Here is an 18,116-nt window from a genome sequence, read left to right as displayed (position 1 = left end):
CTTGCCATTGAGCTGGCTTATCAGGACTTGCCTTATTCGTTGGAGGTATTTAGCTGTGGCTCCTTTCCTTGTGACCTCATCGAGGTTGCCATTTGCTTGTGGTATACCTAGGTACTTGTAACTGTCCTCTATGTCTGCTATTGTTCCTTCTGGGAGTGAGACCCCTTCTGTGTGGATGACCTTCCCCCTCTTTGTGACCAGCCGACCACATTTCTCTAGTCCGAATGACATCCCAATGTCAGTGCTGTAGATCCTGGTGGTGTGGATCAGTGAGTCGATGTCTCGCTCACACTTGGCGTACAGCTTGATGTCATCCATGTAGAGGAGGTGACTGATATTGGCCCCATTTTTGAGTCTGTATCCGTAGCCAGTCTTGTTGATAATTTGGCTGAGGGGGTTCAGGCCTATGCAGAACAGTAGCGGGGACAGAGCATCTCCTTGGTATATGCCACATTTGATGGACACTTGTGCAAGTGGTTTGCAGTTGGCTTCAAGGGTGGTTTTCCACAGCCTCATTGAGTTTGCAATGAAGGCTCTCAGAGTCCTGTTGATGTTATACATCTCTAAGCATTCAATGATCCAAGTATGCGGCATTGAGTCATAGGCTTTCTTGTAATCAATCCAAGCCATGCACAGGTTGGTGTGTCGGGTTTTGCAGTCTCGGGCAACTGTGCGGTCTACGAGGAGTTGGTGTTTGGCTCCTCTGCTATTTACACCGATACCCTTCTGTGCCGTGCTCATGTGTTTATCCATGTGTTTGCTTATCTTGGCCGCTATGATGCCTGACATGAGCTTCCAGGTTGTGGAGAGGCAGGTTATTGGTCGGTTTGGGTGGGACTGGACCCTTTGATGGATCCTTCTGGATTAGGATTGTCCGCCCTTCAGTTAACCATTCAGGGTGAGTCCCACTTTGTAGCAGCTGGTTCATTTGGGCTGCCATTCGCTCATGGAGAGCAGTGAGTTTCTTTAGCCAGTAGGCATGGATCATGTCAGGCCCTGGTGCTGTCCAGTTTTTCATACCTGAGACTCTTTCTTGGACATCTGTCACAGTGATGGTTACCGGGGCTTGCTCAGGGAGGTTGCTGTGGTCCTCTCGTAGAGAGATCAGCCACTGTGCATTGCTGTTGTGGGACGCCTCCCTTTCCCATATGCCTTTCCAGTATTGTTCCGTCTCCAGCCTTGGTGGGTCTGCTCTGTTGTTATTGTTACCTGCCATTGAGAGTACACCTTAGCTGGTTGAGTGGAGAAGAGCCGGTTAATCCTTCTGGATTCATTCTCCCTTGTGTATCTCTTTAGGCGGCTGGACAAGGCTTGGAGCCTCTGTTTGGCAGTCTCGAGTGCTTCAGGTATGGGCATCTGCCTGTACTTTCTGGGTACTGATCTTTTCATTGTACCCTTGTGGAGCTCTGACAGTTGGCTCACTTCCCTCCTTGTTACCTTGATTTTAGCCTCTAACCGTCTTTTCCATGGTGGGTATTGGGTCTCATGGTTGCTCTTATAGCCAAGTATCTCAAGGATCACTGATGCTGAGTTGTAGATCAGCTCATTGGTTTCTGTTATGGTGTTGGTAGGGATCGTTCTCAATGCTGCATTCACATTCTCAATGAGACTTTCTGATGGTACTTCACTCAGCCGTTGTAATTGGCGCCGGGGAGGCCTGGTTGTCATTCGGGTCATGATTCTCTCTCTCAGGTCAGCAGCTGTCTCGTTCAGCTCTGTTTCGCTCATTGGGGCCGTGTATCCCCTCACTGGGTGGGGACTTGTAGTTAAGTCCCCACAGTTTCTGACATCCGGGTTCCTCCCTTTTGCCGTAGCATTTGTGTTGTATCTCGTCAATCTCAAGTTGTGATAGCAGTTGCCGTTTGCGGATGTTGGAACACTGAGCTACTAGTTGTTTAGCGCTTAGTGTTGACTGGGGATGTCGAAGTAACCATTCCTTCCCCAGTCTTTGCATGTAACCTCTCTCACTAGGGTTACTTGAGTAGTAGCATTCCAACAGATCCACATTTTCATCTCTCGCCCATTTCCGTCTTGTTCCAGTAGCCCATTTGTCATCAAGGTGCTCTGGTTCCCCAACACCTGACGCAGACCTTGTTTGGCCGGGCGACGTCTGAGCCGGCATGTTACGCAACTTAGTATCTCTCATGGTATGAGGTAGGCAGTAGCTTGAAGGGTCTTGCCGAAGGACCCAGACGGGATTCGAACCCTGCCCTCGGGTGATATACTGATGCCTTATGTATTGAGCTATCCAGTCAGTATATATATATATATATATATATATATATATATATATATATATATATATATATATATATATATATATATTCTAACAGGTTAATTAGACATTTTAAAATATTTAAATTTCCTCACGCTTACACTGTCTTTATTACAAAGTGCCATTAACAAGTTGTCTTGTTAATGGCACTTTGTAATAAAGACAGTGAACACCTTTCCTTATAATTTTTTTTACAAACGTTCTAAATTTTTTATCAGCACAATTTAGATATAGTTTATATTACTATTTCTTTTTTACTTCCAGCATTATTATTTTTAACTTGATTAAATGATTAGAAAAATAAAATCAATGTTCATTATGAAGGTCATATCTGATGACGCCCTCCATTACTATTGGTTGAGAAATAACATTGACGGATTCTGATTGGATGTAAAAACCAGGAAGTCAGACGATAACCAATCCCCAGCATATAAACGCTTGACGGCAAACATTTGACCTGTCTGCTTCTTGGAGCTGCAAACTCTCAGCTCACCATCATCATCATCATCACCAGCATCAGCTGTTTGAATCAACTTGATAGTTTATATTTATTTTAACGATCGAAGGTTGCAGAGCAGCATTGAACATGGCGGCCTTCAAATTAGTGCTGATTCGCCACGGAGAGAGCAACTGGAACCAGGAGAATCGTTTTTGCGGCTTTTTTCGATGCAGACTTGAGCGAAACCGGGGAGAAGGAGGCAAATAGAGGAAGACAGGTGTAACTGGGTCTATATTAATAGTTATATATTTACACAAAAATGTTTTCTTTAATGCATTTGTCAGTTTGCATCTGGCTGTTCTTGTGTTCTTCTGTCTCTGTTATGGGGGTTTGGTCCTCCAGCTCCGCCTTACTTTCTTCTTCTCTTGTTCAGGGTCCTCCAGGACTGTTATAAATGTTAAGTTATTCATTTCCTCTTCCCTTTTGTCATTCGTTCCACTGGGGAGAGGCAAGTTTTGTGGTCCATTGGAACCCTTTCATTCATATTCTTCAAAGGTTTATTTTTCCATCTGTGCTCATTATATATGTTTGAATATTTTCATTTATTACTCCTTTATAACATTGTTATGTTGTATAGATTGGGCTGGAGACCTGGAGCACATGCTATGTGCTAATGCTAATATCTCCCGATTGACAGATCAATAAACGGAGACTGCCTCCAAACCCAGACTTGATGCTTTGTGGTTCATCCGATCACCACACACACAACGCAGAACTCCACCGGTCACACAGGTTCTTAAGGGTGTGGGGGCTGCTGGCGTTTTATAATTGTCTGCGGCAATCCGGCGTCATGTTATTCCAGACATGCAGCAGTGAGTCGCATCATGTTGTTAAGAATTATAAAAGAGGAATAACTTGATTTAGCTTGTTAATTCATTCCTCTGATCCCGAATTCTTGTGCCTCAATATGCGCAGGGAAAAAAACCAATCATACGACGTCAGACTTCAGATATCCAGAGTTTTATCCAGAGAAAATTCGATGCAAGAAGAATGTTACAATAAGCATCTCACCTAGATTATCAAAAGTCCAAGACATGACAAAGCAGAAACAATTACCTGAGTAAAAAGGGAAACAGAAACAAACAAAAAATGTATCCTTTGGGAATCTCTCACTCAGCACAAAGAGATTCCAACTTCTGCTGTAAAACAAACCATTTTATAAGAATGTGTATTCCCCTCATTTAAATATATGCATTAGGAGGTGTGTTTTTCCTTTGTGTGGGCTGTCTTAAATGTTAATTTTATTACCTCTGAGACCTACTGAAACACCCAGCTCTTCTCGTACCAGCCTCCTTAGGCGACCTGATTTACGGCGTGCATCTGGAACATTATCTCTGCCTCAAAATGATTAAACAAGAAACCAGTTGGTATTTAAAACAAATTTGCACAAAATCTGTTGCTTAATATTAACTATAAGTTTGGATCTAAAACTAACCAATTAAAAACATGCTTTTTAATGCTTAAAGAAATATATTAATATTTTTGATTATATGTTGTAACGGACTTCTATAGTTTTTAATGTTTGCCTGAACTATTCAACCCTGAGTAAAGAATTTATTGCCCTGATAGCCAATACACTCCCTGTCTGAAATGCTCCTCAGGGAGTATAAGACTGCTTTCTGATTAGAAATTTATGTAAGTTCAGAGAGTCACCAGTTGTCTTAGTTTGGATTTGTATCTGAGTTTATCTTAACGTAAAAGTTAGCTTGTGTACTATTGTGCTCCTTTTAAAATTCTATTTCAACATTCCCCCTTTTGATCTCCTTAAAAAAGAGATCACCTAAAGTACTTGACCATATTTACCTGGGAGCAAACACATAAGGATTTAACAGAAAGATTAACATTCCCCCTTTCAGACATTACCTAACATCTCCGTCTCTCCACCTCTTGCTAAACACCTTTCTAGAAGAATAAGACTGGTCTCCCCCAGTCACATCAAAAAGAAGAAAAACTTACATCACATAACGTCAATACAAAATCTCAAAAATATAAAACTTCCTGTCATCTAAAAGCAGTAAAAAAACATCCAATCATACACAACAAATAACCATACATTAAAATATCACCGTAGAATAACAACAGTAAAAACACAACAATGCTGTGAAGAGAAAAATAACACAGGTACATACAGTCACAAACTTATATTAAAAAATAATGTCTTTACTTCAATATGTTGATAATCGCCTGCTAGCTGCTGCTGCACATTTGGCTATACCTAATTATAATTTGCCGTTTAATTTGGATTTGAATTTTAATTCCTCTCATCCGTTTACAATTTTTCATTAATCCACCAAGTGGCACCATGGAGTTCTAAAAAGCTGTCTTATGATGCTGTGAAAAAATGTTTTCGCTCTCACAAATTTCTTCTAATTTCTGATCTGCAAACATGTTTTATGTCAGACAAAGATTATCTGAGTACAAACAAGTACGTTTTAAACCTTTGTCTCAATAACTGACATCAAGCATTTGTCTAAAGTCGCAAAAAGTTTCTTAAATCTATGGTGAGGGATTTTTTTTCTTCAAAGAGGTGAATTATTTCAGCCACACTGGATGGGTTTCAAGCATAAAACAAAATGGATTTATTCACTACAAATCAAACAAAAAATTGTATTTATTCCGCTTTATTCAAAATAGTTTGTTTTGGAGATGTACCAAACCGATATTTACATCTGTATTGGCCCCAATACTGAGAAAAAAATCCTAATCCATAAACGCAGATCTTTTCAGACTAATTCTATAATCGTTCTTTATTTGTTTTACATCATATTTAAAATAATTAGACTTTCTGAACCATTTCAGAGAAGTTTTGTTGCATTTTATTTTGAAATTGTTTGTTTCAGTTTCCTGATCTTTAGAGAAAAAAGACAACTTCTACATTAAAAAAAGAAATTCTACTTATGATTGGAAAGTAAATCAATAGCAATATCAATAGATCAGGATGCCCAACATTTATTACATTTTCATCAGTGTGGTTCTTTCACACTGTGTCAAAATAAAAGCAGATGAGTAGTTAGTGTAGATATATCGCTTGCAAAATATTGTAAATATTTAATAAATGTCAATTTATTGCATGTAAATATTTATAATGTGACGTGAGCTCAGAGTGCGAAGCTACAATTAGCTTACCATAAGATTGTGTTCAAAAATATCAGTGGATAAATGGCTTAAGGCTGTTAATGCCACAGCAGGTATGGAAAACCACAAATGCAATAATTAAATCATATAGAAATCTATTGTTGAATAAATAAAATATTACTTATTTTTAAAATATTTAGTCATTATTTCAGCTTGAGTCTTGCAGAACTGATATCGTTTCCATAGCGATGACCAGAGGCAATACCTTGCCCTTGAAGTCCAGTGAGGTCACTGATGAGGTCATCAATGACAAAGAAATTCTACAGTAGGAATCTCAGTGCTTCAGTCAGGATTCAGACAGCTTTCAGAGAAGATTTGCGAACAACGATGTCTTGTTTGAGCGCACTTGTGCCTTTCTTGATACCACTGGGTTGGGGCGTAGGATACGCCGTTTGCACCGCCATGAATAATTTATTTGATTATCGCCTTCCTGAGGAGGACGAAGGAGGTTGTCAGGACTTGCCGGATTCTAAGGACTCACAGGACTTTGAGGATTTTGAGGAGGAACAAACCAACCCGGCTGGGGAGGTTTGTTCCAAACCAACGGACATCTTAGGGACTGTAGAATTAGACCCGATCGTGACCCTACCAGAGAGTACCGCAAAAAACGGTACTGTCTCCAGACAAACTGACCCGGCTGGGCAGGATTGTCATGAACCGACGGCTCCGTGTGCTGTTTGCGAGACAGCAGACGGAGACCTGACGACACGAGACAGTACTGAGTCTGACGGTACTAACTTTGAGCAAACCGACCCGGCGGGGGAGGTTTGCTCAAAGTTGACGGAAGACCTTGTGTGCCAGAGACAAGCCGCAGAAGCATCTGCCCCGGCTGGGGAAGATGTATCTGCGGCCGACATTGCAGCCCAGGTTTTTGCTGAATTCACAGCAGATGCCTTGGCTTCAGTGGTCCCAGCTCTTAGTTCATCACCGAGGTCTCTGAAAGGCACCGCTACCAGAGTCTTTGAGGTACCAAAGAGGTCTTTCAAAGGTAGGGTCATGATTTCTTTCGAAATTAACAGTTTACCGGACGAGGATCATAATTCATAAGAGAGGGTCGGGTTAGACATGATAGATTGAGGGAAGTGGATGATTTTTAAGGATATTGTTGGGTGTGTTGGAGGAATTGGGCCACACACACCAAATATTGGACCACATTCCTGTCGGGGGGTGGACAAGGATCGATTTCAGTGAGTTTGGTGCAGCGCGGTCAAAACATGAGTGATAGGTTTAAATTAATAACTTGCATTAACACTAATCATTGTCCTTATGAACAGTTAGACTGTTTAGTTGTTCTAGAATGTGTGATGTTTCTGGAGGAGCAGGAAGCGTGACAAATTGTAAACATATGCCAGCCGTCAGAGAACTGACCTGGCAGGAGTACCTCAAAGGCTAGGTTAAAGTTTAAGACAAAAAGTCCATCTTTTTTGATAATTTTTAACACCCCATGCCTTAAATCCCTAGGAGGACTTTGTTAAACTTTGACACGAGTAAAAGTTAAAATCAGGTAAAATTTGACATTTGACCCAAAATGGCCGCCTCCCTGTGCATCTTAGGGGGTACTGTCAACAGACTTTTTTTCTAAATGGGGGTGGAGGGATCTGCCTACGTATAGAGTTTCAGATTTCTACGACCTGCAGTTCTTCTAAACTCGCGATAGGTGGCACTGTAGAGCAGATTGGCCACGTCCGCTTGCGACTCCATCCTAACATTTTCCTGAGGGGGGATTTTGGGTCAAATTTGGTGAGGTTTTGCATGTGATAAAGTGGAAGGCATTGGTTGTTTTGACGTTGGTCGTGGCCGAGTTTCTGAGAGAGTGAGGTTACCTGTAAAGGATCAATACCTAATATTGTCAGTTTTCTTACAGTTCTTCTGTTTTCTCAGATTTGTTAGCGGTTGTTATTAGTTTAGAGTGTCCCAGTTTTGTTGTCTGTTTTCTTAATTAGTTTTGCATTTAAGAATTTTTAGCTTGCTTTTTTAACAAAGCCAGCCTTTCATCGTGTTGTGTAAAAATGCCCACAGGCCTTCATAGAAAAAAAATGGGGCCCTGTCAATTACAAAATTAATTATATTAAGGAAAAGGAGTCAATTTGTAATCCAGTTTTTCTCCAAGAGAGGTGGGTAAGATTATCAATTAGCATTGTTAGCTTAGCTACAGACTGCCTCCATTTCACCAGCGTCTAATTAATTAAGGAAAATCACCAAGATATTAATATATTAACTTGTCTCCTATACCTTTTACCACGTAACAACCGGTGTGTTAGTCAGCAGCAGCTCTTGTCCTTCCTGACTGAAATTATAGCTGCAGAATGTAACTTTTAAATATATATTTTGAGAAATAATGGTTCCTCAACCATTATTTCTCAATGGTTGAGAAATAACATTGACGGATATATATATATACATACATATATGTATACATATATATACATACATATATATATAGACGCTGGCATATACCGTACTTTCCGGACTATTAGCCGCACCTGAATATAAGCCGCAGAAGCTAAATTGCATGATTTGTACATATACAAGCCGCACCGGACTATAAGCCGCAGGTTTTTTATGTTTACGTACCGTAAAAACCAAATCTGTTTATGGAAAAAAACATAGCTTATTTGCATAATTGTGCTCACATTTATTCCACCAAGACAAACATCTTAGACTGTCTTTTCTCAGATGTGTGTTGCAGCTCAAACCACAGTTTGCAAAAATTGTTATAAATGGTTGAAAATATCTCATTGTGTAAAAGCATCAATCAGGAGAAGGTTACAAAAGAAATAACAGCATTTCACTGTATGTATTCTGCAAAGGTGAGAACTGTGATCAGTAAAAGAACGATGTCGATGATGCTGACATAAAAACTGGCACAGATAAAAGATAAAAACTTTTTGCCTGATCTTCCATTCGTCCAACAGGAAGACTGAAGAAGCTGTAGAACTTTTTGGCAAGCACTGGTTGTCTTCCTTTTAGAGAAAATGTTTATTTTTGCTTTATTTCACCCTAATCAGTCTAAATTTTTATATCACAAGAACCTGCCATGTTTAGAGGGGTTTTGTGATTTCACTTTTTGTGAAGTCTAATAGTTTCTTTTACACTTTTACTCAACCAGGCTGCCTCTGGTGGGGTCATCAGAGGAGCGGGTAAACAGAGAGTTGGGGCTATTTGCTATTTCTTGGGATTTTATGGCATCGGATTTCCTATTGGAATCCCTCTGATGTTTGCTGCCAAACAAGGAATAAAAGGTGAGATTTAAAGTTCAAAAGTATCTCAAAACAATTAAATTCTAAGTCTTTGTTTGGATTTTAAAATTGATCTGACATGATGTATCATGTCTTTCTTCCCAGGTCTATGGACTGGCCTGTTTACCTGTGTAACTCTGCAATCCACATTCCTCATTTTCTATCTGCTCAGGATGAACTGGCAGACAGCCACAACAGAGGTTTGCGTTTCAAGTTAAATGCTGCTTATTCTAATACACCAAAGATTTTTTTTTTCTTCAATAACAGATTTAAACATGATTTTATCTTTCAGGCTCGGATCAGAGCAGGTGTGATTGGCTGTTCTTCAGACACAAGTAAGAAAGAGATGCTTTTCTACTTTTCTCCATTCATGTGGAGGATTTTTATCAATAATGAGACCGTCAACATGATGCAGTCATGAATAACATATACATTTATTAACCAAAGACAGCAGATTGTTTGTCATTAACAGTAACCTACAACAGCCCAAAGAAGGTTGTAGAGTCAGTGTCTTCCCTATAGCCTTAATCCAAAATCACCAGACCCCAGCAACAAAGAAATGGGGGAAAAAACTTAAACAAGACCAACAATCAGTATTGTCAGGAAGCTTGAAAAGAAGAGAGCAATAGTTCTGCTTTTTCTTTGGTTTTGATCATAAGGTCAGACCAGGGTCACTCAAAAGAGAAAACAGACAATGTGATAGGTGATCACCATCAGAGGGAAATGATGGAGCCTTGTTTACCTTGGGAAATGATTATTCATTGGCTATCATTGGGTAAAACCAAGAGAGAGGGAAACGAGTTATATTGCAAGTTAAAATGTAAGTTTTAGTCACAGGAAAGTTGTCAGACGTTTCACGGGCATCGTCTCAGTAACGGTTTAGTTCATATAAATGTCTCATTTTCTGAGAATGTTATGATTTTCAGTTAAAGATTAAAAGACGACACATAATGTGCCATAAAACTTTCACTTCCCTAATGTTTAACACAGTTAAGCATTTTGCTAAGTCATTCTAATAGTAGCCTATAAAGCCAGACATCCCTGAAGACACTCTCCAGGGGTCCAATATTCTTCCAGTCTAGAACGATTGTAAAAGTGTAAGAGGGGTAAAATTTAGTAGATAAGCCAGGTTTTCAGAAGTAATTCCTAATATCTGGGAAGTAACCTCTAAGTTCAGAAACTATAAGTACAGCAAAGTAAGCTCCAAGTTCAACAAGTAGAATTAATGTTCCAGAAAGAAAACACTTTAAATTCTGGGAAAGTACAAACTGCTATGTGTATAACCATCAATGCTTACTGTACAAACTTTTGCAACAAGGCAGCCAGAAGCTACTTTCCGCAGTTGACTTTCACAAAATAAGCAGCAGTTCTTCCTATGGTAAAAATGGTAAAAGTCCAGAGGACCCCAAATCTTCACAGGACATTCAGCCATTCACCCAGCTGTCACCACATGTATCTCATAGCAAATCAAAAGAACTGTTCTTCCCCTCAGCTCCTTCTCAAGCATGTTGATGAACAGTGTAAACGAGTTCAAACCCAATGGTTTGACTCTAACCTGGGGGGGAAACTATTTTGCTTTTTCTACATGTAAGTTTCCACAACCATTGGAATCACGTTGTCCAGGTCTCAGGTGACGCTTAACAGATTTTAGTCCTCATTAGCTGGTCCCTTCTGTTTTAATAAAGCTTCAGACAAGCAAACAGTTTCACATCATATTCCAAAAGAGTCTAAATGTCTGCCTTCCACATGTGTATGAACAGGTCCCCAATCAGAAGACACAGAGCATTCGATAAGCGTGACAGACACCATGGATCTGGTTGCCACAGAAGAGGTTTCTCTGGAAGTCCAGCCCTCCTTCAGGAGCCTGGTTCTGCGAAGAGGTTTAGCTCTGGCTGGCATGCTATTGATCCTGGCTACTGGAATCATCATAAACCTGCTAGTCACGAACTTGGTTACTTGACTATGAGTAGTCATCGCAGTGAGTGAGAAAAGTTCTTTGACTCGACCGCAAAGCAAAACATAGATGCAGCGGACAGGGGAAAGACGAAAGATGCTCAGCAGGAAGCAAAGGGAAAACGGAAAGAGCAAAAGTAGCATGAATATGATTTTAAAGCGAGATTGTTCTCTGGAAGAGTAATCTCTAATTAGTATCTGGATCGTTACAGTCACGTATTGCCATCACTTTGACTGTCCATTAGGGACCAGCACAGTGGAGTAAATTGGATCAGGAGGTTGGGTTGCATTGATCCGACCTGCCGCGGTGCCGTTGCCCTCTGCAGACCGGAACTCTGGCAAAGGAACAAGGAAGTGCACGACCGCTCCGACAGCTAGCAGAGCCACCGCAGCTAACACGGCGAGGCCTCTGCGGATGATCAGCTGAGTGGTGGAGAGGCGGCAGTCTGTCTGTCCGACCTCACGGCCATCTGGCCTTTCAGCATGGCCATCCTGATCCTCTGTACTGATACATATGTATCCATCTGTTGACTGTGAAAAAGAATATCATCACACATCTGTTCATTTTCTTCTGCTAAAGACCAAAATATGGATGTTAATTCATGCAACAAAATTAAACTGATGATGAAAATGTTTTAAATCTCAGTGTACTTACTTTTTCATTGTAGGCCGTCTGACCTGCAGCAGTTCCCTCAGTGTCCGTGAGCCCAGAGGGGCTTATTAATGTCATGTTGGTGGTTTTCTGAGCTCGTTTCACAGCCTTTAAGGGAAGTACAGAACGTCAGAAAGTTTCTACTCAAGCACAAAGGATCACATTCTCTCTGAGGATTTATGTGACCCTTGAAAGATTATTTTCACCCCGTGAACTTTGTTTTACATTTTATCACTGCAACCACAAACATCCACATCCTTTATTGGGAAGTAGGAACAGAAACATGCTACACTCAGAAGTGATCATGGTTTTTCTGTTTTGGGGGGATTTGTTTGTACAAATGTAAAAACATGAAAAGAGTAGCAGGTATTTCTAGAGAGCATGCCTGAGTCAAAACATTGTACACCACCCCATTACTGCTATTGCATGTGCTTTGTTTGTCTCTGAGTGAGGCTCTACTTGGAGATTGAACATTTCTGCAAAGAGTTCTGCTCCAGTGGATGGAAAGCCTTCGTGAAAACATATTTCCAAAACTTTGTCACCATTTCCAAATTTGATTTAGGTTTGGACTCTTAACAGAAGCATTCATATGAACTATTTTCTGCTGTGACTGCAGTTTATTTAGCCTCCTGTAAAAACAAAGCAGAACTCCTTGGATTTTGCAGTAGAGCATCTTCACATTCATTTTCTAAAAATCCATACTTTAAAATAATTCAATACTTCCTGTTTTCCAGTCTCAACATAGTTTAAAGTACTAAAAATCTATCCATTTGTCTCTGGCGTAGGTTTGGTGAAGTCGATTAAATGTTTGCTGTTGCTGTCATTAGCTCATGTTCCTAATATTCTCAGGATATTGGTCAATTCACCTTAACATGCGCTCTTCCCAGCTGTTGATTTTGCCACCAACAACAGTTGAACTTCAATAAAGCACTTTAAAATTTGTAGGTGCAATGTGACACGATGTGCTGTTTACCATACCTCCTCTGTCACTTTCTCCCAGTTCAGTCTGAAGATAACTATGATGTAGAAAGTTGATTGCAAAATGACACAAACCAGCAGTCCCAGCCAAAAACCTGTGCGGTAAAAAGAACCACGTGGGTAAGTTCAAAATGGCTTTTTTTCTCATAAAAAAAAAAAAAAAAAAAAAATCTACAAAGAAGTACCAGAGTTTAAATACCTAAAACTCTCAGTTTTGCAACAAACATGAAAGTGACACTCAGTGTGAGGCCTATGCAGTAGTATCCCACAAAGTTAGCCACAGCAGGTATCTTCTGCTTGCCTGTGCCCAAGAAGATGCCAGTGCAAACCCCCTGCAGGCATGAAACGTATGTCAGCCTGCATGCAGCTTTACTTTCTGACAGTCTCAGGCTGGACATTCCTGAAGCAAATGCTTAAGAGTATAAATGAAAAGCAGCGTTAAGACTCACCACAAGTCCATCAAAGAACTGAAGGAAACAGTAGGCGCTCATCAAATGAGAGACCAGACCTATGATCTTCCTGAAAGCAAGATTGAGCCATGTGAGTAAATAGTGTTTTAAACTGAGTATTACTTACTGAAAAGTAAGTAGACCTGAGTGAAGGCGTGAAGTTTGACACAGAATTGGTCATGCTGAAGAAAATTCTTCGTTTGCGCCGCTGTCATTTTAAAGATATTCATAAACCTTTCCAGAGGTTGTCACCGCATTTAATGACATATTTATTAGTGGTCCTCAAAGGTTTTAGCACTATTAATTGATATCAATTTTGTTTGAATTTATTTATTTTTTTTATCTTAAAAATTATAAAGCCACAAATGATTTTTGCTGTGCAAATATAGCACAGTAGCTTGCCTTGACCCTGTTTCATTTGATTTTGTAAATGTGCGGGGGAGGCCGGTTGACCTTTGATGACCTCTGGAAACATTTGTCACCATCTCTCTAAGTCGACGGCGACACAAACAAAAAATTATGAAACGAAATTTGGTGTCGTTAGGTCACCAAATTTGACGAATAAGTCCAGCTTCACTTAACGAGCTTCAACATCTGGAGGAGTTACTCGAGCTGACAGACTCACTCGTCGGACGTGAAGATGAAGCCGATCACCGTCTTGGAGGAGCCCAGCACGACTCCTTCCACAACCGCAAAGGTAGCTGCACAACAAGAGTTGAGGAATCTCACAAGCGACACCCGCGAGAGATGGAAAAATCTGTGCTGGAGACGTTTTTACTGACCTGCAAGACAGAGGGACACCTTGCTGGTCAGAAGGGCCCTGGCCTGGTCCCCTGCGCCCAGAGCGTTCCCCACTCTAGCACACGTCGCTGCTTGAAGACCGAGTGGAAACTGTGTGTTCAGGAATTCCAACATAAAGTGTGGAAAAGAGTTTGAGTTGGTAACTGTTGGAAAATGAGTCTGCACTGCTCTGAGGTCCAGTCGGTCCTACCATGTAGGTGATGAAAGCGATCATTATCACAGCGTGCTGAGCTGCCAGCTCGTCCTCACTCAACATTCCTGATCGTTACAAACAAACAGCAATGTTCTATGTCTTTTTTAAAATCATTATTATTATATATGATGTGTTTATCTATATTACCTGCAAAGAAGCCACCAAGTTCATAAACCCACCACTCAAAACACTTCATTAAGGTACTGGGAAGGGCCAGTTTCATGTAGGAGCCCCAGTTCTGTAGTGATTCCACAGACCAGCCTGCAGGGGGCGACACAAACCCATTTATGTCTTTGAAACATTTGTTTAAAATCTCCAAACATTTCCACCACTGTTGGTGACACTGTCTCTCACCGTCCCATGTTTTTACATGCAGCCTCTTCCACCGGATATAAGCGAACAGAAAAGAACAGATGTATATCTGAGACAGAGTGTTTGCCGCAGCAGAGCCACTGCAACACACACACACACACACCAGCAGTGAGATGATGAAAGGGAGCGTTCTCGTTCTGTTTACATTTGTCTGGAAGTGAGTGTGCATGCTGACCTGACTCCCAGGTTCAGCCAGTAAAGCAAGAAATAGTTTGTGGCCACATTTGCTACGTTTGCCACAGCGGCAGAGTAGAGTTGTGGCAGGATTATACCCTAAGTACGCAAAAAGAAAAAGAAATCTATTAAAATGAGCATGATTGCAACAAGATTTGCAACATTTTAATAAACAGCGTTTGCATTAAACCTCTGGACACACCTGGTTCTGCAGGTAAGACACCTGAAGGTTGTGTAGAAACATTGCCTAAAAAGAAAGACGCTTTATTATTATTACTTTATGACACAGACACTGGTAAAAAGAAAAATCACTGATTTGTGTTTGTTAGAATGAATGTGTGACTCACTGGCACAGCGGGAAGAAAAGCTGTTATATAGAGCTGAGCAATTCTGTCAACAGATACAACCAGGTTAGGTGAGGAAACAACTGGTTTTTATTCATCTGAAAAGCCTTTTTTTTTAAAAAAAAATCCCACTATATTGTTTAAAAATGTTCTCAGATTTGAAAAAAAATGTCATTTAACAAATGATAAATGATAATTTTGCCCAGCTATACGTTCAAATATCTTGATAGAGAAATTGAGCAAATTCCATGTGAACGTGCCGAAACTCTTGCTCATCATTCCAGTTTTAAAATTGCAAAGTTTTGATGTTCACGTTTTAAAGACAATTTGCATATTTTCTCATCATAATAGATAGAGAGAAAAAATAAAACAGCCTCACGCCTTTCAGAAATTAGAAGTTACTTTCTGTAACTTGCAAAAAGCGTTTGTGTAACTTGGAGGTCATTTGTTTGAACCGACAGGTTACGGTTTGGGAGCAAAAAGAGTTCTTCTCAATCGCTAAAGTAACAAATGATACAAACTCATAAAGTATGCAATCATTTCTATAAAGTGAGCTATAAGCTCCAGAAAACTATAATAACTGAGTGCTGTACCAGGACGTTAACATGTTAATTTCAATACATTTATGACATCGATTTGGACCGATTAAAAACCAGAAGGCAATTAAACGCATCCTTTTATTCTGGGTGGAACCTTTGTGTCTGGGCGTTTCAGGTACACCCCTAAATCTGACGCACGAGCGACATCCTTTATGGACAGCATTGGACGACAAAGGCCCTTGTCTTCTCTTGGCCCACAGAGGGTTAATGTTTGCTTGATAAAACTTGCTGATGGGACGCAGAGCAACACGTTTATCACAGTGAGGTACCTGGCCACCTCAGGGTCCTGCCCCACACACAGCAGGACGGGCTGTGCGTTGATGAGCAGCCCCCAGCAGGGCAGGCAGAACAGCAGCAGGATGATGACGCTCCTCTGGAGGATCACCCCCACCTGCAGCAGATTCCTGCCCCCAAACGTCTGTCACACATCACACGCATTTCAAACTCCAGACCTGAAAGAAGCGCCTGTGAAACTGTCATAGGACAAAATGGCTTCCAGACCTGAGATATGAGAGTATCACACGCCAGTCCCAGACCGTAGCCTGTGGCTGCAGTGGTGACATTAATGGTCTGAAAGGAATCCACACTGTTTTGAGTCACGTTCCTTTCACTTATTAACAGCAAAGGTTTGATGCAATACATTGAAAAACATCTGTCATTTCTGTCCTCTTGTTGTTAGGATTTTATAAGATGAAATCTTACAAAGTATTTTATGCTGCAAATTTTTTTAGTACAGTTGAAATAAAACAAAACAAGTAACTTTTTTGGCAAAAGATAGAAGCTTGTTTAAAGTCAGTGACTCCTCAACATTGATGAAAAAGTGCTATAATAACCAGTAGATTATTTCAGTTATTATAAACAATTTTTCCCAAAGTGGTAAATGTAAATTATCTGCCAGTGGAATTAACACTTTTACATTTGACTCTGAACATGCTCCTATATCTTGCTGGAAAGTTACTGAAAAATTAGTACGTGTGCTAGGATGTGTGCACTAGAAAATGTTGACCAAAAAATACTTTTTTTGTGATTTGTGCAGTGCATAATCACGTGTCCTTTTTTTCTCCAATCAGCCTCCAGGAGTCTGATCACTTACAGCAGAAGCCAAGCCGTAGCCGGCCATCACGTCGTTTCCCAGACGCCCACAGAACATTGTGACCACAAAAGGCAGGAGGTAATTGAGGATTCGAGACAGCAGCTGGAAAGAAAAATGCTAACATCAAAGGTGAAGCAGCCACCAGCTGGCAGATGATGTTACAGTAAACACAATTAATTCTTGTTAACAGCTTTGGATTTGATAAATGAACTTTGACGGTGCCATTTTCACCCCAATCCTTCAGCAGTCAGCGACTGAATTCTTCCAGATACCGTCTTGCCTGTGAGGCTTGCACCTCTTCGGTCTTTCTTTGGCCGAGAAGGTCGAAGGTCTGGCGTACCCTACACGGTCAGAACGGGGCATGCAGGCAGTGCGGGTCCTTACCAGAGGCCCCGTCATCCTCAGGATGTGGTACAGTTCCTCCCTGTGGGGCGAGGGAACCCTGCGGCGCAGCCAGCTACAGCAGAAAAGCCTGTCGCTGGACGCTTCCATGTCTCAAGTGTGCGTCCCTCCAGCGCAGCTCCTTGTTTTTCCTCCAACATGCGTGTCTTTGTTGTGCTCTGGATGATGCCAAGGATGGAGCTCTTGCTGTGATCACAGCTTCCCTGGAGGTAGGCCAGAGCCGGCTGAAACAACAGAGATTGAATAACAAAGACGAGAAAACTCTGCAATCACAACAGAGAGCGAAATCGGGGGGGTTAGGGGGAGAGTTGAAAAGAGGGGAGTGTTCAGATCCAGGTAATGAAACATGTAAGGGACAATGAACTTGTTCTGGTGAGGGGAAGGGGATTTCTAGCAAGAATCAGATTTTTATCACTTCATTGGAAGATTGGCTCCTTTTCTACTCAGCACAGCAGTGACAGAATGAATGTGCCTCGATGTCACATTCAGGAATTAGACGAAATGCCCCTCTCAAAAGAGTCTTTCAATTAGAAAGGAAGATGGGAAAGACAAGAAAACATGCTTTTACAGTAAGGCAGATGAGTGTTGATCTCCATGTGTGAGGATTTTGCTACAATAACACAGGTACAGAAACTTGCCCACATCTGCAGGCAGAACTTTCATCACAAAGTTCAGAATAATTTTAATTGTGACACATGAGGTTAAATAAAGTCATTTACTCACCAAATGCCATCAGCCTGAACAAAGAATGACATTTTAGCATCTTACTGTGTGTGATTTTTTTTAAAATGGGAGGCAGATCATTTGATTGACAGCGCTAAGACCCGCCTCCTGGCTGCGATTGGTTGTTCCAGACCGAGCTGCAGTAGGACCACGAGAAGGCAGCAGGCAGAGGAGATGCATTTCTTTACAGATTATCTGTCTCATACTATACTGTCATGTCATCATGACATTTTAA

At 40.9% G+C, this 18,116-nt stretch overlaps 2 protein-coding genes across 3 annotated transcripts in view; one reads left to right on the top strand and one right to left on the bottom strand.

Annotated features, from left to right (window-relative positions):
* The window catches only part of slc47a3 (solute carrier family 47 member 3), a 52,200-nt gene extending 35,357 nt beyond the window's left edge, over window positions 1–16,843 (top strand). The window contains exons 14-17 of one of the 2 annotated variants that reach the window (XM_055045385.1): window positions 9,019–9,151; window positions 9,254–9,348; window positions 9,441–9,483; window positions 10,909–11,108. In XM_055045385.1, the coding sequence (XP_054901360.1) occupies window positions 9,019–9,151; window positions 9,254–9,348; window positions 9,441–9,483; window positions 10,909–11,108 (471 nt within the window). Of the gene's footprint in view, window positions 1–9,018; window positions 9,152–9,253; window positions 9,349–9,440; window positions 9,484–10,908; window positions 11,109–16,733 lie in introns of those variants that run through there. The other variant, XM_055045386.1, reaches the window with a different exon arrangement.
* LOC129369767 (multidrug and toxin extrusion protein 1-like) lies at window positions 11,327–17,254 on the bottom strand. The gene is made up of 17 exons (XM_055045383.1): window positions 17,141–17,254; window positions 16,757–16,858; window positions 16,165–16,233; window positions 15,933–16,081; window positions 15,068–15,110; window positions 14,923–14,967; window positions 14,722–14,819; window positions 14,529–14,626; window positions 14,322–14,435; window positions 14,172–14,239; window positions 13,963–14,071; window positions 13,806–13,881; window positions 13,181–13,250; window positions 12,931–13,063; window positions 12,732–12,826; window positions 11,757–11,861; window positions 11,327–11,632 (listed from the first exon to the last, which is right to left on the bottom strand). The coding sequence occupies exons 1-17, from the start codon at window positions 17,246–17,248 to the stop codon at window positions 11,327–11,329; spliced, it is 1,788 nt and encodes a 595-aa protein (XP_054901358.1). The 5' UTR covers window positions 17,249–17,254.
* Between the last annotated feature and the right edge of the window lie 862 nt (window positions 17,255–18,116).

This window comes from Poeciliopsis prolifica, unplaced genomic scaffold (assembly GCF_027474105.1).
Source record: "Poeciliopsis prolifica strain line A6 unplaced genomic scaffold, Auburn_PproV2 SCAFFOLD022, whole genome shotgun sequence".
In the NCBI taxonomy this organism is placed as follows: Eukaryota; Metazoa; Chordata; class Actinopteri; order Cyprinodontiformes; family Poeciliidae; genus Poeciliopsis; species Poeciliopsis prolifica.
The sequence above is the reverse complement of the archived record's forward strand: the minus strand, read 5'-3'. Positions and strand labels throughout refer to the sequence as shown.